Below are 27,078 nucleotides of genomic sequence, written 5' to 3' on the forward strand. Positions count from 1 at the left end.
TTACTACTAGTCAGTAATATTTGTGTTGTTTACAACCCCACCTACTATGTCATGATTCTGCATTATGACAGTGCCACTAACAGTTTAGTAGTTTGGCGAACATGCTGGCAGGAAAAATATGAAAGTACTTTTGGCGCAAAAATTTGAACTGTTTTAGACTGATCCAATGATCCATTGCATATCTGTTCAAAATGTTGTATCAAGACTAGAGGTAGACCGATTAATCGGAATGGCCGATTTCATGTTTTCATAACAATCGGAAATCGGTATTTTTGGATGCCGATTTTGACTTTTTTTAACGTTTGTTTTAATTACATTTTTAAAAACCTTTATATAACCAGGCAACTCAGTTAAGAACACACTCTTATTTTCAATGACGGCCTAGGAACGGTGGGTTAACTGCCTTGTTCAGGGGCAGAACGACAAATTTTTACCTTGTCAGCTCGGGGATTCAATCTTGCAACCTTACGGTTAACTAGTCCAATGCACTAACCACCTACCTCATGAGGAGCCTGCCTGTTACGCGAATGCAGTAAGAAGCCAAGTTAGATGGCTAGCTAGCATTAAAATTATCTTATAAAAAACTATTAATCAATCATAATCATTAGTTATAACTACACATGGTTGATGATATTACTAGTTTATCTAGCGTGTCCTGCGTTGCATATAATCGATGCGGTGCGCATTTGCAGAAAAGGACTGTCGTTGCTCCAACATGTACCTAAACATAAACATCAATGCCTTTCTTAAAATCAATACACAGAAGTATATATTTTTAAACCTGCATATTTAGCTAAAAGAAATCCAGGTTAGCAGGCAATATTAAGCAGGTGAAATTGTGTCACTTCTCTTACATTCATTGCACGCAGAGTCAGGGTATATGCAACAGTTTGGGCTGCCTGGCTCATTGCAAACTAATTTACCAGAATTTTATGTAATTATAACATAATATTGAAGGTTGTACAATGTAACAGCAATATTTAGACTTAGGGATGCCATACATTAGATAAAATACAGAATGGTACCGTATTTCACTGAAAGAGTAAATGTTTTGTTTTCGAAATGATAGTTTCCGGACTGGACCATATTAATGACCTAAGGCTCGTATTTCTGTGTGTTATTATGTTATAATTAAGTCTATGATTTGATAGAGCAGTCTGACTGAGCGATGGTAGGCACCAGCAGGCTTGTAAGCATTCATTCAAACAGCAGGGGTGCGCGCTAATAGCGTTTCAAACGTCACTCGCTCTGAGACTTGGAGTAGTTGTTCCCCTTGCTCTGCATGGGTAACGCTGCTTCGAGGGTGGCTGTTATCGATGTGTTCCTGGTTCGAGCCCAGGGAGGAGCGAGGAGAGGGACGGAAGCTATACTGTTACACTGGCAATACTAAAGTGTCTATAAGAACATCCAATAGTCAAAGGTTAATGAAATACAAATGGTATAGAGGGAAATAGTCCTATAATTCCTATAATAACTACAACCTAAAACTTCTTACCTGGGAATATTGAAGACTCATGTTAAAAGGAACCACCAGCTTTCATATGTTCTCATGTTCTGAGCAAGGAACTGAAACGTTAGCTTTCTTACATAGCACATATTGTACTTTTACTTTCTTCTCCAACACTTTGTTTTTGCATTATTTAAATGAAATTGAACATGTTTCATTATTTACTTGAGGCTAAATTGATTTCTATTGATGTATTAAGTTAAAATAAGTGTTCATTCAGTATTGTTGTAATTGTCATTATTACAAATTTTAAAAAAATGGCCGATTTTAATAGGCATCTGCTTTTTTGGTCCTCCAATAATCGGTATCGGTATCAGCGCTGAAAAATCATAATCGGTCGACCTCTAGTACCTATGATAAAAATTACAGACCTCTACATGCTTTGTAAGTACGAAAACCTGCCAATGTTGCAGGTTATCAAATACTTGTTCTCCCCACTGTATATAATGTAGGTACGTCAGCTTTGACATCGGTTATGCACATTGCCGTTAAACTAGACATCGGGCCGATGTCATTTTTAGCAAATATCGTCTGATTCCAATATATGCTCCGATATATTGTGCAGCTCCAATCTCAACATCAACTGTTCCAAGGAGACTGCGTGAAATCATGCCTTCATGGTCAAATTGCTGCAAAGAAACCACTACTAAAGGACACCAATAAGAAGAGACTTGCTTGAGCAATGGACATTCAACCAGTGGAAATTTGTCCTTTGGTCTGATGAGTCCAAATTTGAGATTTTTGTTTCCAACCACTGTGTCTTTGTGAGACGCAGAGCATGTGAACGGATAATCTCTGCATGTGTGGTTCCCACTGTGAAGCATGGAGGAGGAGGTGTGGTGGTGCTTTGCTGGTGAAACTGTGTGATTTATTTAGAATTCATTGCACACTTATAACCAGCATGGCTACCACAGCATTCTGTAGTGATACGCCATCCCATCTGGTTTGCGCTTAGTGGGACTATCGTTTGTTTTTCAACAGGACAATGACTCAACACTCCTCCAGACTGTGTAAGGGTTATTTGACCAAGGAGAGTGATGGAGTGCTGCATCAGATGACCTGGCCTCCACAATCATCTGACCTCAACCCAATTGAGATGGTTTGGGTTGTGTTGGACTGCAGAATGAACAAAAAGCTGCCAACACGTGCTCAGCATGTGGGAACACCTTCAAGACTGTTGGAAAAGCATTCCTCGTGAAGCTGGTTGAGGGAATGCCAAGAATGCAAAGCTGTCAAGGCAAAGGGTGGTTACTTTGAATAATCTAAAATATTTTGATTTGTTGAACACTTTTTTTTCTTTTTTTTTCGTTACTACATGATTCCATATGTGTTATTCCGTAGTTTTGATGTCTTCACTATTATTCTACAATGTAGAAAATAGTAAAAAATAAAGAAAAACCTTTGAGTAGGTGTCTAAACTTTTGACCGGTACTGTATATTGTAGCTCCGATCTCTTAATGTGGTATTGGGATAGTTATTGAAATATATAACTAGAGTATGTGCTTCTTCTGTCTGCCTGCAGTGGCTGGCTCCGGTTCAGAGCACAAGGAGCTGGACAGTTTCATCCAGGGCCATGGTGTTCATTATCCAGTGGTAAGTTTCACACTGACATCCTCACACAACAGTCCCAGACAAGATCCAGGCTTTTACAACCAACATGGTTGTAACTGGGGCTGTCAAACACTCTTTGACTACATTCCCAGTAGTCTCTGTGCTAATAAGATGAACATGCTCAGTGGTAGTAAGTAGTGTGTTAACCAAAAGTAAGGTGACATTACTGCTATCCTGTATCACTTAAACTCTCTTTAAAACACCTTAAAGACCCTTACAAGTACATTACTCCAATGGCGTCACAGGGGCACCATCTATCCTCTGACACCAGTGTAGCAAATTCAGAAACTGAGGTGAAAATTGTAGTACCAATTTACTGAACATTCCAATGGCCTTAGTAGGTGTATCAATCAGTTGCTATTGTTGTATTCTTTTGACAAAGCCATTTATTTTTTGTATTTTACAAGACATTTGAGTCTTAAATTATGCGCTAAAGGATTACACGCAGTAATGTAGTGGGTAACAAATGTGTGTAAATGCTTGTGCAAAATAAAAAAAGGTTGGTAATCATTTACCCTCTGCTACACCTCTGATTACACCACAATGGTTTCAGTGTGCATTGATGCAAAAAAAATCGAGACATAACTTGTTAGGCCTAGATATTATTCTACGTTTGGCGCAACCACCCTGGGCTGTGGGATTGCCAAAACACTGGTTTATTAATTGTTCGTATTAGAGCTTCTCTCATTCTGGCCAGTACATTATCAGTTAAAACTTTCAGACACAAATAATTACATAATTTGTGAGTCAACTCTATCACACTATCCAGCGAGTAGCCTAGGCCATTGTCTCAACTCAGTAATTAGTCTACCCGGTTCTATGGCGTGAACATTTAGCTACAATAGGAATTATGATTAAAAAATATATATACAGTACCAGTCAAAAATTTGACTATGTCACGCCTTGGTCATTGTATTTTGTGTTTTTGTTATGTGTTTGGGTTGGCCAGGGTGTGACATGGGTTTATATGTTGTTTTCATATTGGGGTTTATAGTATTTGGGATCGCGGCTGATTAGGGGTGTGGTATAGGCTTGGCTGCCTGAGGCGATTCTCAATTAGAGTCAGGTGCTTCGCGTTGTCTCTGATTGGGAACCGTTTTTAGACAGCCTGACTTTCACTTTGTATTTTGTGGGTGTTTGTTCCTGTCTCTGTGTTGTAGTCACCAGATAGGCTGTAATTAGTTTCACGTTCCGTTCTGTTGTTTTTGTATTTAGTTTCAGTTATTTCATGTACCGCGATTCTTTCATTAAAGTCATGAGTAACCTACACGCTGCATTTCGGTCCGACTCTCTTCTTTCAACAGACGAACGCCGTTACAGACTACTCATTCAAGGGATTTTCTTTATTTGTACTGTTTTCTGCATTGTAGAATAATAGTGAAGACATCAAAAATATGAAATAACACATGGAATCGTGGTAACCAAAAAAAGTGTTAAACAAATCAAAATATTTTAGATTTTTCATAGTAGCCACCCTTTGCCTTGATGACAACTTTGCACACTCTTGGCATTCTCTCGCTTTTCCAACAGTCTTGAAGGCGTTCCCACATATGCTGAGCACATGTTGGCTGCTTTTCCTATGGCCCTTTGAAATCAGTTTTAGTCTTTTCCAAATTCTTTTTTAAATTTTTTTTTTTTAATTTTCTGAATTCTGTGTTTTACGATTTACACTAATTTTATCATCAGAAAGAATGTCTATTCATATGAATGAATTAAACGTCAACAATTGAATAAGATGATGCAACATAACAGTGCACTATTTTTTTTAAATCAAGTCAAGTGCTTCAATACAGCGTTCTACTAAGTGTTTCATTATACATTTTTTTTTAAGTCATGCAAGAATCTAGGTAAAATGCAGCAACCTTCTCCGTTTCCAGCTGGCTGAGGATGTTTGTGACTGCCTGGGATGATAACTTTTCTGCCAACAAAAACTCTCTGTACGGATGAACATGCTCTGCATGGTACTTCACTGCCTCAAACCAGCTATTCCATCTGGAGCTCACTGCTTCAGGAGGAGCCTTGGCCTGCACAAACTCCTTCATAATGAGGAAGCTCACCCATCTTCTCTTTCCATGTCACAACTTCAGAGAAGTATTTGTAGTGTTGCCAGGTCTCACCCACCAGATTGATGACATGGCAGAGACCGGTTACATGGGCACTGTTGGGCATCACTCCTTACGAGGAGGTTCTGAATGCCCTGAGGCAGTAGGAGGCATCATCTGTGACCAAAGCCCAGGCATCATTCAGGTTCAGATCGTTGCTGTGGAGGGAGGCTAGTATAGCTTGGGAAAAGTTGAGTAGTTGCATCGGTCCATGAAAATGACATCCACCGGAAAGTACTGGTTTTCTACACCTGCAATGAAAGATACGGAATAGCTTTAATTATGTTTTAACCTAAAATAATATTGTGAATAAGTTATTTACATTTCAAGTGTAAACACTATACAGCGATAATTGGCTAGATGGAGAGGCAGATAGCTGCTGACATTATGCATCGCTATATTTCACCACGATATCTCGTTGTTTGGAATATCACAATTTGCATACGGACAGTTCACATTGCAGAATGTAAATGTAGGCTATTGCAACGATATATAAATAGGCTGGTAACATTTACATTTACATTTAAGTCATTTAGCAGACACTCTTATCCAGAGCGCCAATGACGATTTTTAGAATCACTTGCCTCTGTTGTCTCGTCAACAACCACCGCAAACTTCTTCTGTAGAACGGCAGTCATGTTGGTCAAACACACGGGGCAGGTGAGTTTGATGGAGGCTGCTCTCATTTTCGGGCAACGCTCCTCCCTGTTTGCAATGCTTCACTAGAAACTGCTGTAGCTTTCTTAGCTTTTCTAAGGGGATGTCAGACTTGGCGCACACAGCCACAGAGTCCTGAATAAATTATCGTCTTGAATCTGCTGATGCACTTGCACTAGTAATGGTCATTTGAAGAGGCATGCTCTGGCTAACTCGGTGCTTTTCCTTGTCCTTCACATGGGCTTTAGACTTTAAGTGGTCATGACACATTTTTACTGGTCAAATCAATAGTATGTTTACAGAATTTGCAGAACAGCTTATCGCCTAACTCGTAGTCCTTTGGGTATTGCTCTGCTCTGAATTTAGGGTTTAAGGTCAAATTTAAATTTAAAAAAATAAAATAATAAAGTCTTATATATATATAATGAATGAGACAACTTGGCCGTCTCAAATGGCCTCTTTGACATGTTTCTCAAAGTGACCACTAAGTTGTGATGTGAAGTAATGGTCACATGCATTCACAACCCAATCAAAAACAGCTTTAGGTATACTCGTCTAATTTGACAATTTTGAAATAATTTAGGTTATTGCATTAATATTCCGTCCGCATTTTCCGCATCACGGAAATCATAGGGCCCTATTTTCCTTCACTCTACGGTCCAATTCATCCCAAACCATCTCAATTGGGTTGGGTGATTGTGGAGGTCAGGTCATCTGACGCAGCACTCCATCACTCTTCTTCTTGGTCAAATACCCCTCACACAGCCTGGAGGTGTGTTGGGTCATTGACCTGTTGAAAAACAAATGATAGTCCCACTCAGAGCAAATCAGATGGGATGGCATATCGCTGCAGAATGCTGTGGTAGCCATGCTGGTTAAGTGTGCCTTGAATTCTAAATAAAGCACACAGTTTCACCAGCAAAGCACCATCACACCACCTCCATTCTTCACGTGGGAACCACACATGCGGAGATCATCTGTTCACCTACTCTGCATCTCACAGAGACACGGCGGTTGGAACCAAAAATGTCACATTTGGCCTCATCAGACCAAAGGACAGATTTCCACTGGTCTAATGTCCATTGCTCATGTTTCTTGGCCCAAGCAAGTCTCTTCTTATTATTGGTGTCCTTTTAGTAGTGGTTTCTTTGCAGCAATTTGACCATGAAGGCCTGATTTCATGCAGTCTCCACTGAACAGTTGAGATGTGTCTGTTACTCGAACTCTGTGAAACATTTATTTGGGCTGTAATTTCTGAGGCTGGTAATTCTAATGAACGTATCCTCTGCAGCAGAGGTAATTCTGGGTCTTCCTTTCCTGTGGCGGCCCTCATGAGAGCCAGTTTTATCATAGCGCCTGATGGTTTTTGCGACTGCAGTTCTTGAAATGTTCCGGATTGACTGACCATATCTTAAAGGAATGATGGACTGTTGTTTCTCTTTGCTTATTTGAGCTGGTCTTGCCATAATATGGACTTCGTCTTTTACCAAATAGGGCTATCTTCTGTATACCCACCCCTACCGTGTCACAACAACACTGATTGGCTCAAAACGCATTAAGGAAAGAAATTCCACAAATTAACTTTTAAGAAGGCACACCTGTTAATTGAAATACATTCCAGGTGACTACCTCGTGATGCTGGTTGAGAGAATGCCATGAGTGTGCAGAGCTGTCAAGGCAAAGGGTGACTACTTCTGAAGAATAAAAAATATGAATTCTATTTTGATTTGTTTAACACTTTTTTGGGGGGGTGGGGTACTACATGATTCCATATGTGTTCATAGTTTTGATGTCTTCGCTATTATTCTACAATGTAGAAAATAGTTTTAAAAAATAAAGAAAAACCCTTGAATGAGTAGGTGTGACCAAACTTCTGACTGGGGCGGCAGGGTAGCCTAGTGGTTAGAGCGTTGGGCTAGTAACCGTGAAGGTTGCAAGTTCAAACCCCCGAGCTGGCAAGGTACAAATCTGTCGTTCTGCCCCTGAACAGGCAGTTAACCCACTGTAGGCCGTCATTGAAAATAAGAATTTGTTCTTAACTGACTTGCCTAGTTAAAGGTCAAATAAATCAAATAAAATACTGAATATGCAAGACCTGTTATGGAAAGAACTGTAACTGTTCGTAATATTACCCTTGTGTTATATGCATGGTGCAGGGCGACAGCGGTTCAATGCAGCCTCTCTCGGCCTTCAGGCTCGCATCAGGCCCTTTCCTCTCCTCATCGCCACAGGTGGAGGCTACATGGGATACGACCAGTACGGCCACTACAAGGACCGGGAGCTAACAAAGATTGGTATCGAGGTGCCTCCACGCATCGCCAATGAAACCCAGGTAGGGAGAACTTCTGGTTTCAATCTACTGTATCTTTGGATCTAGTCATGGTCCCAGGTAGCAGGATGGGTATTATGGAGAACAATATCACATTCTTATGCTTGCCGTCAACACTAGTTCAGCCCACTATTTACTGATTTGAATTTAAAAAGCCTAATCGAAGGAAAATCCACACCCGGTATAATTTAATTTTATTGGTCACACACACCTATTTAGCAGATGTTAGTATACGGGTGTAGTGAAATGCTGGTGTTCCTAGCTCCAACACTGCAGTAATATCTAACAATTCATAACAATACACACACATCTAAAAGTAAAATAATGGAATTGTTTTCTATCCAAATCTAATAATAATAATCTAATAATATGCATATCTTATCTTCTGGGGATGAGTAGCAGGCAGTTGAATTTGGGCATGCATTTCATCCGGATGTGAAAATACTGCCCCCTGTCACCAAGAAGTTAACGATAGATTGACAGCAATGTCGTAGTGCATCAGAGGCAGTAAGACTACAAAGATCTAAGACTTTGTTTAGAGCACACCTGTCGTGATATTTTTTATTTATTAACTTGTTATGCCTGCAATCCCGGTAACAGGATCGATATGACAACTACCAGTGAAAATAGAGGGCGCCCAATTCAAACCACAGAAATCTCATAATTCCAATTCCTAAAACATACATGTGTTTTTTATCATTTTAAAGCTATTCTCGTTGTTAATCCCACCAAAGTGTCTGATTTCAAATAGGCTTTTCAGCGAAAGCACTACAAACGATTATGTTAGGTCTCCACCAAACCACAATAAGCACAGCCAATTTCCAGTGAAATATAGCATTCACAAAAACCAGAAATAAAGATAATTCAAGGTTAGTGATTCATTTTATCTTCATCAGATGACACTCATAGGACTTCCTGTTACACAATGCATTCATGTTTTGTTTAATAAAGTTAATATTTATATCAAACAATCTTAGTTTACATTGGATTCACTAGTTCCAAAAACATAAAGTGATTTTGCATAGCCACATCGTTTCAACAGAAATACTCATCATAGATGATAATACAAGTTATACACATGGAATTATAGATATACCTCTCCTTAATGCAACCGCTGTGTCAGATTTCAAAATATTTTTTACGGAAAAAGCAACACATGCAATAATCTGAGACGGCGCTCAGAACAGAAGCCAAATTAGCCGCCATGTTGGAGTCGACAGAAACCAGAAAATACATGAACTTCATCAAAATGCATTCCTAGGAATGCCAGGTCCACAATAAATGCTGGATTTGTTCGAAAATGTCCTTTGTTTATGTCCAATTAGCTACTTTGGTTTGCGCGTTTGGTAAACAATTCCAAAGTCACAAAGCTTGTCCACTATAACGTGACAATGTCCAAAAGTTCCGTAACAGTCAGTAGAAACATGTCAAACGATGTACTGAATCAATCTTTAGAATGTTGTTTTGAATAACGTTCCAACCGGAGAATTAGAATGACTTCAAATGAGCGGTGGAACGCAGGTGCTTCCCCTGTGAACGCGCATAGTGAATGCATGGTCAACTCGTGGCAATGGTGACCATTTCCTGTCATTCGATTTCCCCCCCCCCCCATTCACATTAGTCATCAGACAAAGTTCTATTGACTGTTGACATCTAGTGGAAGGCGTGAGAAGTGAAAACTCATATCTCGCTGTAATTTCATTGAGAGCTTGGTTGAAGATCTGCCACCCCCAGAAAAAAAACAGACAGTGGAATTTCTCAGGTTTTTGCATGCCATATGAGTTCTGTTATACTCACAGACATAATTCTAACAGTTTTAGAAACTTCAGTGTTTTCTATCCAATACTAATAATATTATGCATATATTAGCAACTGAGACTGAGGAGCTGGCCGTTTACAATGGGCACCTTTTCATCCAAACTACTCAATACTGCCCCTGCAGCCATAAATTAATCTGTCCTCTCTGGACTTCTGTAAATCATAGCTTGAAATTATGCCCGATATGTTGTCTTCGTTAGTTTTAGTGCTACATTTTCATTCTGTCAATTTTGTTTGAGTGCAGAACTAGGCTTATTTGGTCTATCCCTTTGTCTCTAATGCCTTACAAGTTGTTGACCTAATCAAACTCGTTTGGAACAGCTGGATTAGCAAACTTATTCCAGAAGTGATACGGAGGCTCATTCCGTGGGATTTTGTTGGAATAGTGATATTTTAAGTGTACGTAGTGTTAGTGTCATAGGAGTAATCCCGACAGGCCCAATGTCGGTGTGTCATGGTAGTAAGCGCAACAAGCTCCACGTAGCCTATTGTTTGTTTAGGCTATTTAACATGGGAGACTGCCAAGTGTCAAAATAGGTGATGTCATTGCAGATAACCAACAACCATAAGATCAGACCGATCAGAAGGACCAAGCGTACGCCTGTTTTTCATGCCATTTCTGTGACTTTTCCCCTCTATTTCTGTAGTGTAATCATCTTACCATACATGTGTTAGTCTTTGACTTGGTCTTACAGTATCTATCAAATCACTGGGAGTCTTTTAGGGGCACATGCGAGTAAAATGGTTGCACTGTAGAGCCCTGTGTAACCTATATATGAAGCAATATAGAGCTCTATGCTAGCACTAATTATCATGGGGAAAGCCCTGCATTTGCAGGTGTTGGCACTGTGTATGTTTTGAGGTCAGGTGGTAGCCTGTAAGGTCCATGTTGAATGCCTAAGGGAAAAGGTTTAAGTGATATAGGCTAAATCATGACTTTGTAGAGTCTAAAACAGGGTTCCCGAATTTGGCCTGCTAGTGATTTTAATTTGGGGCCCCCCAAGTTTTCTGAGCAAAAAATAAGTTAAATAAAATAATACTTTACAAAATTAGCATTTTTGTTCTTGGACATGATTGTAATATCACCAGGAAATGAGCTCAGTGCTTTTTCTTTATTTAGGAAATCTGTTCACAAGTATTCCCACGCATAAATAGGCATATGCAGTGCTTGACATGGGCAGGAGCTCACTGGGGCAAAGTACCGACAGCTCACATTTTCTAGTGCTTGAGCTCCTGCTCATCTTATAGAATATCATCTCAAAAGTATTGTGGAGCTCCTGCACCTAAATATAAACCGGCCGTGATTGGGAGTCCCATAAGGCGGCACACAATTGGCCCAGCGTCGTCCAGGTTTGGACGGTGTAGGCAGTCTATTGTATTTAAGAATTTGTTCTTAACTGACTTGCCTAGTTAAATTTAAATATATATATATATATAAGTCAAGTTCTGGGCATATATGATCATGTACCAAAGTATTCCTGGTTTGAAAGTATTCTGTTTTTCTCATACTATATCTGTTTCGGTTTCTTGCAGTCGATTTGCAGTGTACAAATGATTTATACCTATGTTCCGACCATCTGCTCAAGGAAAAATCGTCCCACAGCTGAATGTGATTTGGACCCCTGGTCGAGGACTTGTGCCACTGGCACATAATTATGTAATTTTACAGATACCATGGGACCGTATGAGAATTGAAAAAAGCACAGAAGGCATCAATTCAAATTGTCTTCTCTTAATTTTATGTACATTCATTAACCAAATAACATACAGAAAATAAATGGAATCTCCCCCAACCCTGTAAAAATGTCTATGCCATTTCTATCCTCTCTCCCTCTGTAGAATCAGTGCTGTTGTTTGTACACCATAGTCTCTTTTATACTGTTATACTACTGTGACCCACAGAGAATTTCTTTTGACATAATCGTACTTGACAAAATACCCCTGTAAACTTTCACTTCTGTATATAAAGGAACTAATCTTATGTAAATGAACAGATTGGTGGGCTTATTTGCTTTAGCTACAAAAGGGTGAATATTTATACGGCAGTACTGTAATAAATACTTGCCTATTTTGATGTGTACCCTTTGGGGGACTGGTATGCAGACTTTCTCAATAGGGCTTTGCAATGAATTGAGTGTGGGGTGAGGTTCTGTCACAGTGCAAATGGAAGCTCATTGGCTAGTTTGGGTGTTGGGTTAGGGAATTTCCCAGACTTAAGTTGAAGTTTTTGTCTCGCTATATTGTAAATAAGCATGGAACTGTCAACGTGGTGGACTTTTGGTCGCACCCCCCTTTTGAACTGTCCAATAAAACATGCAACTATCAGAAAGTGACTTGGCAAGGTCCCCTGGTCACTGTCAAGGTCAGCATTGTCATCATGGCATCTCAACTTCCCACCGTGACTATGAAGACACACACACACTCACCTTATATTAGTGCTGAGCAATTAACCAAAATGTTGGTTTATTTTATTTTTTAAATAACTGACTGAAGTCCAAGTATTTGAATTCCATGTTTTTTTGTGTGCTCAACGCACCATTTGTGCTGTTTCTTTATAGAGATTTGTCTCTGGGATATGTTGTCCCAACTCATCATAGTTAAGCGCCGAAAGATGGCAATTAACTACAATGACCAGAATCCATTGTGCCTGTTCTCATTGGTTCTTTCTGGGCAAGCCTGTGGGGCAGAGGAAGAGTGATAGATCGACACAAGGGGAATAAGGAGTGGTTGTTTAGGTCTCTACACGACAGTACATGTAATTGATTGATAGTTGTTATTTAGCCGTGTTAAAAGTATGCCTGATCTACTTTTGAAGAACTACTGAAATTGTGATTTTTGTCAGACAAAAGTCAGCAAGTCTGCTATGGTTAGCCTGAAGGATGACTCTGGAGAGCTACAGCCTGAGCAGAGATTATATGAGGAATTGAATAAAATATTAAGTCATCAAAAAAAAAAAAAATTATATACAGAACTGAAATATTTTATTAAAGTAATGTGAATAAAGGATGGTTTATTAATAAGTGATATGCTGTAATGGCCAATCACTACCATTTTGTTTTTTGTTACAGCATTGAAAACCGAGATTTATATGAACCGACTTCAAAAAGCACTTATTGCTCAGCACTACTGTGGACACACACACACACACTTGTCAGAGAGTTAGGCTCACACTTCACAAGTTTCATTTGGCTTCTCAAAGACCCACATGCATATGACCTCCTAACAATGGCCTGAGTACTTCTCAGGGTGAATCTGGGCTGAGACGCGAATGGAATGGTAATGAGCAGACTAGACAGGGGCTCTCAATTTCCCTTCCGACAAGCCAAAGACAGCATTCTGAGCCAGCTACAGGGAAATTGGGGATAGGAGCATTTCCTGTCTCACACTCTCTACAGACAGATTTATCAGTTCCTCTTTGGGTAAAGACAGAGGTATTGTAGTATGGATAAATGCAGATATACACTACTGTTCAAGTTTGGGGTCACTTGTTTTTAAAATGTCATCAAATTGATCAGAAATACGGTGTAGACATTACTAATGTTGTAAATGACTATTGTAGCTGGAAATGGCTGATTTAAAATAGAAATATGAAATTGAATATATACATAGGCTCATTATCAGCAGCGTTGTTAGCTAATCCAAGTATATCATTTTAAAACGCTCATTGATCAATAGAAAACCCTTCTGCAATTATGTTAGCATAGCTGAAAATTGTCCAGGTTTAAAAAAGCAGTAACTGGCCTTCTTTAGACCAGTTGAGTATCTGGAGCATCAGCATTTGTAGGTTTGATTACAGGCTCAAAATGGCCAGAAACAAATACATTTCTTCTGAAACTCTTCAGTCTATTCTTGTTCTGAGAAATGAAGACTCGGACCGATATTGCCGATAGTCCCTTTACACCAGTCGCCACTTTCCGCCTGAGCCACGAGCACTGCACCATGCCAAGGAATGTCAATCTGTGGAAATCACACCAGCTCATTCTCCAACAGAAAGGTGCAGTTTTGAGAAGTGGTTGACTGACACAGTGACCAAAATCAAACTCCTGTTGCAAATATTAGTTTTAGTTAATTCACTAATATTAAGGCTCGTGTCGACTTTCCCGGATATGCATGCAATAAGCAAGCTAGCTAACCAGATTGCTATGTGACCTGTTAGCAAAGATTACAATAACTAACCCTTTCATCTGTGCTGTTAGCTATATTAGCTACTATGCTAGTTGGCTAGATTTTAGATGGTCCTAAGATATTAGATGGGAGGTCATAGAAAACGTAGCTAGCTTTAGCTGGTTATCATTTTGAACATGCACCATTTTCGGCAATGAGCCATCAGACTTGCGGTGTAATGTTAGCTATTTACTGGTGTGCTGATCTGACCAGCCGCAATTGTGTGCATAAATGGTCATATTATGTAAGAACAATGGTGCAATACATAAATAATATAATAATATTATTTTTTAAGCTAATGCACTTTCTCTCGCGTTGCATAGTGGTTGCTGTCCACGGTTCTGAAACACATCAGTGCGCTGTTAAATTGGCACCTTTTCCTTGACTGTTGCTTTGTGCATATTAGCGAAGTTAACCACCATATTGGTGTTAAGAGCAATGCGGCAGAGGCAGCAGCAGAGTTTAGGAGACGAGAAAACAGCCCTTGCCTTAATTGTCTAAGAAAAGAGAGGATAGAGGAAACCCCAACTTAATTAGTTCTATAATCAATAGCCTAACTGTTAAAATGCGCCTGGCTTTAGAAATCATCCATATATATCTACAGAAATGAGACAAATCCTGATTTATGTTGACTGTTTGAGTGTTTGGTTGAAAGCCTACTGATTCCGTGAGCACCAAGTCTCACACATCAATTTCACCAATTCGGCAGTTTTTAATCTTTACTATGCTGTGATTAACACTTTGCACTTTTCATTAGTCCAGCCTCCCTGGTATTATTTCTAATTTATTTACTGTTTACTCTTCCAAATTGTCAAAAATAGATTTATAATAATAATAACCCTCTTTTTCCCTGATCTTGTTGTTGTTATTATAATAATGACATTGTCATTAGTAAGCTTAGTATAGCAGCCAAAGTTTGGACACACCTACTCATTCCAGGGTTCTATTTGTACTATTTTCTGCATTGTAGAATAATAGTGAAGACATCAAAACTATTACATAACATACATGGAATCATGTAGTAACCAAAAGTGTTATCCCTATTTGGTAAAGTGTGTTTATCTTCTGTATACCAACCTTACCTTGTCACAACATAACTGATTGGCACAAATGCATTACAGACAAAAAACTTCACAGTTTACATACATTTTAAAAACATTAACATGAATAGATACTTTTATTTGAATGGAAATATAATACACCCATTTTATAAAGAGATTTACCATTCAAATCAATGGTGGCCCAATGCCCTATTAAGACATTTTTATGTTGGTGTTTCCTTTATTTTGGCAGTTACATGTACATGGCTGCTTGTAGGCTTAGTTGATTACACAGTGCTATCTGTACTGTACACATTTGAATATTTGTGAAGTCTAGTTCATCACCCCAAACTTATCGTTAAGATGGCCCCACTGTCAATTTGATGAATGATGAGATGATTATCGTATTTCTGCTGTAGATTCTACAGTAGATTTGTGCAGTTGGACCATTAGGCTACTTTAGCATGTGGTGTGTCAGATGACATCACCCAGCAATTATAGTCCCTTGAACGTGATATCTGCCCGCCCACCCTCTAGTCTCTTAAAGGGCTTGTCCAGCCTGTACGCAGGACTTTATTGTGAGAGAGTAGAGGGTACTGACTAGCCTTCACCTTTAACTAGCACGCAGTGAGAGACTTAGCTTCCCCTTTGTCTATTTGATTCACTCTTCAGACAACAGAAGGTAATGTTCGGAGTTTCTTTTTCGAAAATGGAAAAACACAATTTTAGATGAAAGTTGTATAATGCATTTTCTGAAATATGTAACTATGTTTATGGAAGTGTTCAATGTAATCTAATTCAACAGAATAGTGTTTAATAGGGAACTGTTACAGGAAGTGGTAACAAAATCCAAAGTGAATTTTGGGATAAACAGAATCTGTACTTAAGTATTACTCTGACAGTTCCTATGTCTTTACAGTAACTGATATTATGAGTAGATTACTCATAAGAGTAGTCCGTAGCATCAGTGTGTCAGTTAAGGAAGGAAGTGGGTGTTGTCCTGCTTTTAGGGACCGGCTCCCTGTTTGGTGAAGACATGCGTTGCTTGAGAGACTAATAGTGTTAACTGAAGAATCTCCCCTCCAAAAAAGGTGCAACATCAGACTGATGGATAAACATTATTGAGAAAATAGTTGGACGCTCTGGGAGTGCTATTTTTCTAAAGAGGCCTTCTAGGTCGCGTTTTCATACTTTTTGGGACCGGTGGGGACCTCGTTTGTGATAGCAAATTCATTATGGTGCCCCTCGTCAGCACACAACTCGCGTTAGATACAAATAGCATATGAGTTTTACTATAACTTCGGCAGTGCATGGCCAGATCAACCAATAATGAAGGCCCGCCTCTTGGCATCGGAGAGAGAACTTTGCTGTTTTCAAGAGAATTTCCTGCAATTCTACACATTTATCATAGTTCAGACATATTTTTTGTTGTCGCTTTAAAGCTAATATCCTGCAATTCTACACATTTTGCTATGTGGCAGAACTTTTCAGTTTTAAATCTTAAATGACAGTACATTTAGGTAAAACAATGAAATGGGGGGGGGGATACAAGATGTTATCATGTTGGAAACTGTATAATTCGTGGAGTACTGTGGATACCAGGCCCATGTTGCTCAGTGTTAAAGGAATATTCCACCCCAAAACTATCTTTTGGTATTTGTTTCATTAGTACATTGTTGATATAGTGCCATTTATTTTTGTTGCATATCAGCAATCATGTTTTCAAGATGTATAATATAGAAATACAGCCGGTATGATGCATTATTTTCCTTCACAAATATTTACTATTTATTAAAATGATTAATAATGTTTTGTAAATGAGTTCATGCCAACAAATCCAATACAAAAACTATGTTTAATAAGCGCAACTTTTTTTATTTTGAAACAATCAGACCAGTGGTCCTGTTTCTTTTACGCTTGCTACGTTAGGTTAGGCGTGAAAAAAACACTACAGCAACCTGAATGGCTGAACATGATATGCAACATCCACAATTAGCATTTAGCCTCTCTAGCACAGTGGGAGAAAATGGTGTTTTCATAAAGTCCACTTCTTATTTTTTTTCACCTTCTCACCATTACAGTTGAGGTCAGAAGTTTACATACACTTAGGTTGGAGTCATTAAAACTAGTTGTTCAACCACTCCGCAAATGTCTTGTTAACAAGCTATAGTTTTGGCAAGTCCGTAAGGACATCTGTTTTGTGCATAACACGATCATAGAAGCTTCTGATAGGCTAATTGACGTAATTTGAGTCAATTGGAGGTCTATATTTCAAGGTCTACCTTCAAACTCAGTGCCTCTTTGCTTGACATCATGGGAAACTCAAAAGAAATTAGCCAAGACTTCAGAAAATGAATTGTAGACCTCCACAAGTCTGGTTTATCCTTGGGAGCAATTTCCAAGGTACCACGTTCATCTGTACAAACAATAGTATGCAAGTATAAACACCATGGGACCACGCAGCTGTCATACCGCTCAGGAAAGAGACACGTTCTGCCTCCTGGAGATGAACATACTTTGGTGCGAAAAGTGCAAATCAATCCCAGAACAACAGCAAAGAACCTTGTGAAGATGCTGGAGGAAACGGGTACAAAAGTATCTAGATCCACAGTAAAAACGAGTCCTATAACGACAACCTGAAACGCCGCTCAGCAAGGATTAAACAACTGCTCCAAAACCGCCATAAAAAGCCAGACTATGGTTTGCAACTGCACATGGGGACAAAGATCATACTTTTTGGAGAAATGTCTGATGAACCAAAAATAGAACTGTTTGGCCATAATGATCATTGTTATGTTTGGAGGAAAAAGAGGGAGGCTTGCAAGCCGAAGAACACCATCCCAACCGTGAAGCACAAGGATGGCAGCATCATGTTGTGCGGGTGCTTTGCTGCAAGATGGATTGGTGCATTTCACAAAATAGATGGCATCATGAGGCGGGAAAATTATGTGGATATATTGAAGCAACATCTCAAGATATTAGTCAGGAAGTTAAAGCTTGGTCACAAATGGCTTCCAAATGGACAATGACCCCAAGCATACTTCCAAAGTTGTGGCAAAATGGCTTAAGGACAACAAAGTTACGGTATTGGAGTGGCCATCACAAAGCCCTGACCTCAATCCTATAGAAAAGTTGTGGGCAGAACTGAAAAAGCGTGTGTGAGCAAGGAGGCCTACAAACCTGACTCACATTTGATATTTAACCCAACAGTTTTTGTGACAAAAATATCGGTGCAGTTGAAAATGTGATGGAAACACATTGAACTTTTAGATTTTTATTCAGTGGATGACATTTTTTAAGCGAAAAAGTACATTTTGTGCACACTACGTCATCATGCACAGATTTGTATCCGCAACAACTCTGTTTGGTGTAAACACCACTGGTGAGGAAATGCACTTTTTTTATGCACATTTTTGAACATTCAAATGAAAATCTGTCGCCAATTGGATGGAAACCTAGCTAATAAGATCATGATCTGTTATCTCTTCACTCCCTGCTGTTTTGTAAATAGTGAATCATTTCAGAATGTTAAGTGTCATTGTTAGACATCTGTCTGACTGGTATTTTTAGGGATGGTTTTAAAAGGCTACTGAAGATGCATTTCAGCCCTTTGAACCGTAATTAATGTAACTGACACCAAACAAAAGGGATTATTTGCAAGTGCATGAAAGCTATTTTTTGTGTTAAACAAGTCATGAGATTTTGTTGAGAGGCTATTTAGGAAAAGTCAGACAAGTAAGAAAGCCGAAGGGCTTTAATAATAGACATTTAACCACGTTATCTTCATGGTAACCAATGCTTAACGTTCTGAAATGATTCACTCTTTACAAAACAACAGGGAATGAATAGATAGACTAATTGTCATAATCTGCTAATTTCTGTTATTCCTGTGGTTAGGAGAGAGGGTCCAGACCCCCCCCCCCCCATCGGTTGAATGTAGGATAGGTTAAGGTAGGAAGCAGTGGAGTCTAGCCAGGCTTTCAAAACAGGCCAAAACCTACGTTAAATAAACAAGGTAAGGCAAGCATCCTTACGGCAAGAATGCCAAATTATACTGTTACACAACACTTATTAGCAGTATAGGGGAGCGGCCAGGAATCTTTAACAGGGTCCATGAACACTATAGCTGATGGGATTTTTTTTTTCTCTCTATCAAGCTGCCCCTCCCCCAGGCAGACCAGTCCTCCTCCAGTCTCTCACTGTCACCAGTCTGCTGCAGCTCCTCTCAGATCAGCTGTGAAACAGTCACCCCACCTTCTGGCACCCAGGCTCTGCCCTCTGGTACAAAATAACTTTGAGGCCCCTGGAACCCTGAGAGAGCGAGAGAGAAATGACAGAGAGCGAAGAGAGGGAGCGAACGGATTACCCCCCTTCACCACGTCACATCCGTCCTACCAGAGAAGGGGGCCGGGCTTGAGAATAGCAGAGCGAGAGAACAAGATCCAGCGAGAGAACAGACGTGTCCACACTGAGAGCGAGAGAAGCAGCCCCAGTGAGAGAAGTGTCTGTAATCCCCCCACACCTTCAGTGATAATGTGTCAGAGCAGGAACCTGCAGCGGGCAGCAGCGCGGAGCTCAGGGAAATGGTGAGATGCTGCAAGTCTTTGCACAGCCCTCCGTCTTGCTACAATCTCCACAGAGTTAGGGTTGATGTGCGCCGGCTCCGGCCGATCAGCTCCTCTGGGGAGCAGGGGGGAGTCAGCGGCGGCAACAGCTCAGGCCAGGGCACCCAGGGGGCCCAAGCACTCAGCCACAGGACCCGATTCAGGTATGCTGAGAGAGAGAGAGGGAACGAGATGAATGACTACAGGATGACTTGACGTGTGTGTATAACATGCCTGCTGTCCATGAGAGAGAGGACCTACATGGAGAGGGAATGAATGGTACTTAGCCTATAGAGGGACTGTTTACAGTACATGAGTGGTAGAGATGGATTGAAAGAGCCTGAGAGGGATGACTTGAGCGAGCATAGAGGGAACTATTAATGTAATGTTCTGTCGTGAGATTGAAGGTGTGGTTTGTGAGTGGGTGGTTGTGTTGTGTACTTTGTGTTGAGCTGTGCCCTGGCTGGGGACAAGTGGGTGACTATTGAGTGGGTACAGTTGGTCTGCACTCCCAAAGCCCCCTCAATGTTTTTTTGTCTCTCTCTCTCTGTGTCCCAGGCAGCACAAAGCCTCTGTTTGGCCTAATTGCAACGTAATGTCCTTAAGCCCCGAACAGGCAAGCCAGTCAAAGGGTTGAACAAAGCATCTGGTCCAGCCTTACCCTGCCAGCCTCAGAAGTGGTCCTGAAAGAAGTAATGGAGAGATGGAGTTTTCAATAGCTGTGTGAAGGCTAAGACTCAGCTTGTGTGGATAGAGGCAGGAGAGAGAAAATGCTATGCAGTCAGTGATTGGCTAATATGTGCCTGCATTGAGGAAGAGAGGGGGGTGCTGCTGGAGCGTGCTTTTTGTGTGGTAGAGAGCGAGCTAGAGACGGGATAGCCAGGAAATTTAAATTTAAAAAAGGGTAGAAGTGTATTCTTTACATGTTGACTTTGTTACTTCTGTGGCATTTATCCGGGTGGCTGGGATGTTTAAGCTGTACGATGGCTGAAACCAAGGCATATGACAGGTTATGGTAAAGATTTTAAGTATTTAAAATGTTCTGCAATGGTAGACTTCTATGAGAGTTGAGATTCAATTACATTTAAATTATTTCTTTGCCTTTTTTTATATCCTATTATGAAGGAGTTAAACATTATGCCACTATACTTTATTTATTGGCTATATTAGCTCTACTCTTATATGCTGCTGTGAGTAGTAAATATTGTACTCCTGTTTAGAGTTTAGAAAAGATGAGTGGCCCAATGTCACACTGCAGTCCAAACCAGGCCAGCCAACCAGCAGTGACTATGAGGAGGGCAGTCGCCAGCTCCAATACACTACCTACTGAACGGCACCATGCAGCCACATCAGCAGCATGCCTCAGTGGAAGTCATCCCCTACCCAGCCATCCGTGTAGCCAAAGTAATCAGAGATGTGATTTTCCAGGTTTCTAGAACCAGGCGTATCTTAGATCTTTGCTGTGGATCATTAGATTTGTTGATGACCTTTTTCCCCCTCTGATTGTTATGTTGTGGTGATCAAACCCTTGACAAATTAGACCGTAAAAGATGGTGATAGGACTGTCTGTGTAGACCCACTGAACCGCACAGCTCCACACACTGCTCCGGATCTAAAAACCATCCTCAGATCTGTGTGTGTGTGTGTGTGGAACAATATGGGCAGTGTTCTGTCTGTGCTGGGGACAATCGTTAAGCACTGTCTGTAGTTTCACAAAGGGTGCATCAACACCAACCTGTAAAGCACCATTCAATTGATCTGATTCAGCTCTGAGGCAAAACAGGTCTATAATGACACATGGATTAAAGACACAACAGGGCCACTGACCGACCTGTGAGTGTGTGTCATCAAATCAAATGTTTGTTTGTCACGTGCCAAATAAACCTTACTGTGAAATACTTACTTACTTACTTACTTACAAGCTCTTAACCAACAGTGCAGTTCAAGAAATAGTTTAATCAAATATTTAGTAAATCAAATAAAAGGTAACAGTAGAATTGCATAACAATAATGCGGCTATATACAGGGGGCCCGGTACTGAGTTAATGTGCGGGGTATAGGTTAGTCAGGCTATATACAGGGGGCCCGGTACTGAGTTAATGTGTGGGGTATAGGTTAGTCAGGCTATATACAGGGGGCCCGGTACTGAGTTAATGTGTGGGGTATAGGTTAGTCAGGCTATATACAGGGGGCCCGGTACTGAGTTAATGTGCGGGGTATAGGTTAGTCAGGCTATATACAGGGGGCCCGGTACTGAGTTAATGTGCGGGGTATAGGTTAGTCAGGCTATATACAGGGGGCTGTGTGGGGTATAGTCAGGCTATATACAGGGTTAGTCAGGCTATATACAGGGGGCCCGGTAGGCTATAGAGTTAATGTTAGGTTAGTCAGGCTATATACAGGGGGCCCGGTACTGAGTTAATGTGCGGGGTATGGTTAGTCAGGCTATATACAGGGGGCCCGGTACTGAGTTAATGTGCGGGGTATAGGTTAGTCAGGCTATATACAGGGGGCCCGGTACTGAGTTAATGTGCGGGGGGGCCCGGTATAGGTTAGTCAGGCTATATACAGGGGGCCCGGTACTGAGTTAATGTGGGGGGTTATCAGGTTAGGGGGCAGGCTATATTACAGGGGGCCCGGTACTGAGTTAATGTGCGGGGTATAGGTTAGTCAGGCTATATACAGGGGGCCCGGTACTGAGTTAATGTGCGGGGTATAGGTTAGTCAGGCTATATACAGGGGGCCCGGTACTGAGTTAATGTGCGGGGTATAGGTTAGTCAATGTGATTTGTACATGTAGTTTAGGCGTAAAGTGACTGCATAGATGATAACCAGCGAGTAGCAGTAGTGTAAAAAAAAGGGGGGAATCAATGTAAGTAGTCCGGGTGTGCATTTGATTAATTGTTCAGCATTCTTATAGCTTGGGGGTAGAATCTGTTAAGGAGCCTTTTTGACCTAGACTTGGCGCTACAGTAACGCTTGCCGTGCGGTAGCAGAGAGACACATGACTTGGGTGACTGGGGTCTTTGACAATTTTTTGGGGCCTTCCTCTGACACTGCCTAGTGTATGGGGCGGCAGGGTAGCCTAGCGGTTAGAGCGTTGGACTAGTAACCGGAAGGTTGCAAGTTCAAACCCCCGAGCTGACAAGGTACAAATCTGTCATTCTGCCCCTGAACAGGCAGTTAACCCACTTCCTAGGCCGTCATTGAAAATAAGAATTTGTACTTAACTGACTTGCCTAGTTAAATAAAGGTAAAATGAAAAAATAAAATATAGGTCCTGGATCGCAAGAAGCGTGGCTCCAGTGATGTATTGGGCCGTACACATTACCCTCTGTAGCGCCTTATGGTCAGATGCCGAGCAGTTGCCATACCAGGCGGTGATGCAACCGGTCAGGATGCTCTCGATGGTGCAGCTGTAGAACTTTGTGAGGATCTGGGGGACCCATGCCAAATAGTTTGTCTCCTGAGGGGGGAAAGGTGTTGTCGTGCCCTCTTCACGACTGTGTTTGAACCATGATAGTTTGTTGGTGATGTGGACACCAAGCAAATTGAAACTCTCGACCCTCTCCACTTCAGCCCCGTCGATGTGAATGGGGTGCCTGTTCGGTACTCCTTTTCCTGTAGTCCACGATCATCTCCTTTGTCTTGCTCACATTGAGGGAGAGATTGTTGGCATGGCACCACGCTGACAGGCCTTTGACCTCCTCCCTAATGGTTGTCTCGTCATTGTCGGTGATCAGGCCTACCACTGTTGTCATCGGCAAACTTAATGTTGGTGTTGGAGTCGTGCTTAACCACACAGTCGCGGTTGAACAGGGAGTACAGGAGGGTACTAAGCACGCACCCCTGAGGGGAACCTGTGTTGAGCATCAGCGTGGCAGATGTGTTGTTGCCTACCCTCACTACCTGGGGGCGGCCCGTCTGGAAGTCCAGGATCCAGTTGCAGAGGGAGGTGTTTAGTCCCAGGGTCCTTAGCTTAATTATGTTAGTGTTTCAGGATCAACTGTTGTAATTGAACGTGTCCAGTCCTACTCTATTGTTGTCATTAGACTTGCCTTCTCGGTTTGGCCTACAGGTCACCTCTAGTCGGCAGTGTCTGTGTGTATGTCAGTGGCAGGTGTTAAGGTGCTGCTGACTGTCTATTAGGGTGTCAGTGTTTGTCTCTTATCCTGATTAGAGTGGACTGGTATTCTTTAGGCCTATAGATAGCTGTACAGCAGAATGTATTATACCCCCTCTCTCTCCCTTCCCTCCGTTTTCAGGCCTGTTAGCTCTGGCTCATCACTCTCAGGGCCAAGTATGATCCACATCCCCTGACATGCTGAAGCTAATGTGGACATAGCAGAGCCATTCGTTCATTATTATTTGAAAATGTATATACTATAAAATAAATAATTTGGGTATGCAAAAAATATAAATATATGTATGAATGTACAAATTATTATTATTATTTTTTGCATATCCAAATACCTACTATTTAGAACGCAAGTGCGGGTATTCGTACACGGCCTGTGGTTTTGGACAAAGACGGTGGTTTTGCACATTGCGTGCGTTGGATGTCCCTTGTTGCGGTAACATTGGCCTCCTCCTTTAGAGTCCACTGCTGCATCACTGCTGCCCTAGTTGGTCCTATTGTACAGAACCAGGGCAATAATACATCACAGACACTTAAGCCTATTTTAATAGACTGTTTTACAGTGCAGCCAGGCATATTCATGCGCAGATGATTTGATTTGGCTGTTGGGTGGATATGCTGTTTCTATGCATTTTATGTGGTGTGTTGCCCATCCACACTTTGACAAGCACAAGGTTTGTCATCAAAATCCTGCTCCGCATTTATAGGCTAAGTGAAGGTTAAGGCTAATTTATTTTTTTGCCATTTTAACAAGGCATATTGAGAGATCTGGATGGATGGTAGTTAGGCATTAGGATATTTTAAAGACACACAGTTGGCCTGACTAAAAGCAGTCTGAAGAGTAGGGTGGATTCTTTGTGAAATATGAATATATGAGGAGTTTCTTAGGAAACTAACCATGTGGTGGTTTGGCTGAGATACTGTAGAAGAGTACCATCTGCATTGTTGAAGAGAGTTTGGGGATACAGTGGGGAGGATGTGTGCAGTCAGGACACGTGAACGTACAGTAGCCTATTTCCTGATAGGAATGTGTTGTGTGATTGTGTTTGACCAGTATAAAGTAAGAGGGCATCATTGTGTCATTTTGTTTTTCCCATTATGCCGGTATTTAACATGTCTTTGTGTAGGACCATTGTGTCATGTCCCTTGTATGGACATAGGTATGCGCATTATTCACGTGCTTTGCCTGTGTGGGTGTTTGTGGGGTAGAGAGTCTGTGGTGAATGTGTGAGCCACTGTCCTGCCTGCTGGGCTGTCTGCCTGCCGGGTGGACTGCTGGCGGTGTCCCTGCCTGCCTGCCTGTCGGTGTCCCTGCCTGTCGGTGTCCCTGCCTGTCGGTGTCCCTGCCTGTCGGTCTGCCTGCCTGTCGTCTGTCTGTCGTCTTTCAGTGTTTCTGTACTGAGACTGTTTTGTGTGTACTATGTATACACAGCCATACCTGTGCCAACCCAGCATTTTGTATGGTTGCCTAGGTTGCAGTTCCCTCAGTTGGCCTTGCGGCGTCGTCTTGGCCATTTGAGCTGCATGTCCCGGCCCGCCTTGCGGCTGCGCTCATGGCCGCTCAGCTTCCTCTACTACTTCCTGACCTTCGGTGCACTCAAGCCCCTGGCAAAGGTTTGCTGGAGACCAACAAGCAGGGTGAGTATTTACCTGCTCACAGATGCTGCATAATTTATTTGTGTATATCTGGGGGTTTGTGTGTGAATGTCAATCTCAGCATCCAGGGGTACCAACTCTTAGAATACTTGTGGAGTAGATTGAGAGTTCCTCTCTTACAAGGTAAAGTACAACGTGAACACTTAAAAAGCAATATCATCACTCTAATAACCCCTATGGTCGTTAGTTTCCCCTGCGTCGTGGCGCTAGGTTTTCTCGGCTAGAGGTGGTGTGTTAGAGGCACTGATGTGGGTGTGTAGGGATGGGCACAGTTATTTAAATCTCCGAACAGACGTTAGCATTCCATTACTTTTATTTATTTATTGAACCTTTATTTAACTAGGCAAGTCAGTTAAGAACAAAATCTTATTTTCAATGACGGCCTAGGAACAGGGGGGTGACCTTGATAATTTATTGTTAAAACGAGAGGCTGCCTGGATCTTTAACTTAAAGACCCTTGCGCCCTTCGGTCTCAACGTAGACTTTGATCTGAAGCCAATTCTTGTGATTTTGCCATTGTAATTGTTTGTAAGCTTGTGCAGTCAAATAATCTATCCATTTGTTTGTATGCTATTTTAATATTTGATAATTAACCAATGATATTAGGCCACGATTACAGACACCTGTGTCTTTTGACACTACATAATCGAGTCATCCCGCAGTGTTTGTGATTATACCCTGATGAAGACAGCTTGGCTGTCAATGTTGGTAATTACATTTTTGCATCTTAGCTCCTAGAGTGTGCGGCTCTCTTTTATTTTCAAGACCTAGGAACAGTGCCTGTTCAGGGGCAGAACGACAGATCTGTACCTTGTCAGCTCGGGGATTTGAACTTGCAACCTGTAAGTTTACTAGTCCAATGCTCTAACCACTAGGCTATCCTGCCACCCCATGTTATGGCAAGAACAGCTGAAATAAGCATAGAGAAACAAAGAGCATAAGAGAAACGACAGTCCATCATTACTTTAAGACATGAAGGTCAGTCAGTCCAGAAAATTTCAAGACCTTTTGAAAGTTTCTTCAAGTGCAGTTGCAAAAACCATCAAGCACCATAATGAAACTGGCTCTCACGAGGACCGCCACAGGAAAGGAAGACCCAGAGTTGCCTCTGCTGCAGAGGATAAGTTCATTAGTTACCAGACTCAAAAAATTGCAGCCCTAATAAATGCTTCCCAGAGTTCAAGTAAAAAACATAATCTCAACATCAACTGTTCAGAGGTGGTGTATAGCGAGAATAGGAGAGGGCCTAGAACAGAGCCCTGGGGGACACCAGTGGTGAGAGCGCGTGGTGAGGAGACAGATTCTCGCCACGCCACCTGGTAGGAGCGACCTGTCAGGTAGGACGCAATCCAAGCGTGGGCCGCGCCGGAGATGCCCAACTCGGAGAGGGTGGAGAGGAGGATCTGATGGTTCACAGTATCGAAGGCAGCCGATAGATCTAGAAGGATGAGA

General features: G+C 41.4%; 1 protein-coding gene across 6 annotated transcripts in view; it reads left to right on the forward strand.

The window, feature by feature from the left end:
- LOC124049070 (phosphatidylserine decarboxylase proenzyme, mitochondrial-like) overlaps nt 1-27,078 on the forward strand; it is a 39,920-nt gene that overhangs the window by 1,481 nt on the left and 11,361 nt on the right. For 2 of the 6 annotated variants that reach the window (XM_046370402.1, XM_046370403.1), the window contains exons 2-3: nt 3,030-3,100; nt 8,034-8,209. In XM_046370402.1, the coding sequence (XP_046226358.1) occupies nt 3,030-3,100; nt 8,034-8,209 (247 nt within the window). Of the gene's footprint in view, nt 1-3,029; nt 3,101-8,033; nt 8,210-19,385; nt 19,997-25,276; nt 25,288-25,442; nt 25,609-27,078 lie in introns of those variants that run through there. The other 4 variants (XM_046370400.1, XM_046370404.1, XM_046370401.1 and 1 more) reach the window with 4 other exon arrangements.

The sequence above is a fragment of the Oncorhynchus gorbuscha genome, linkage group LG11 (assembly GCF_021184085.1).
Source record: "Oncorhynchus gorbuscha isolate QuinsamMale2020 ecotype Even-year linkage group LG11, OgorEven_v1.0, whole genome shotgun sequence".
NCBI classification, from domain to species: Eukaryota; Metazoa; Chordata; class Actinopteri; order Salmoniformes; family Salmonidae; genus Oncorhynchus; species Oncorhynchus gorbuscha.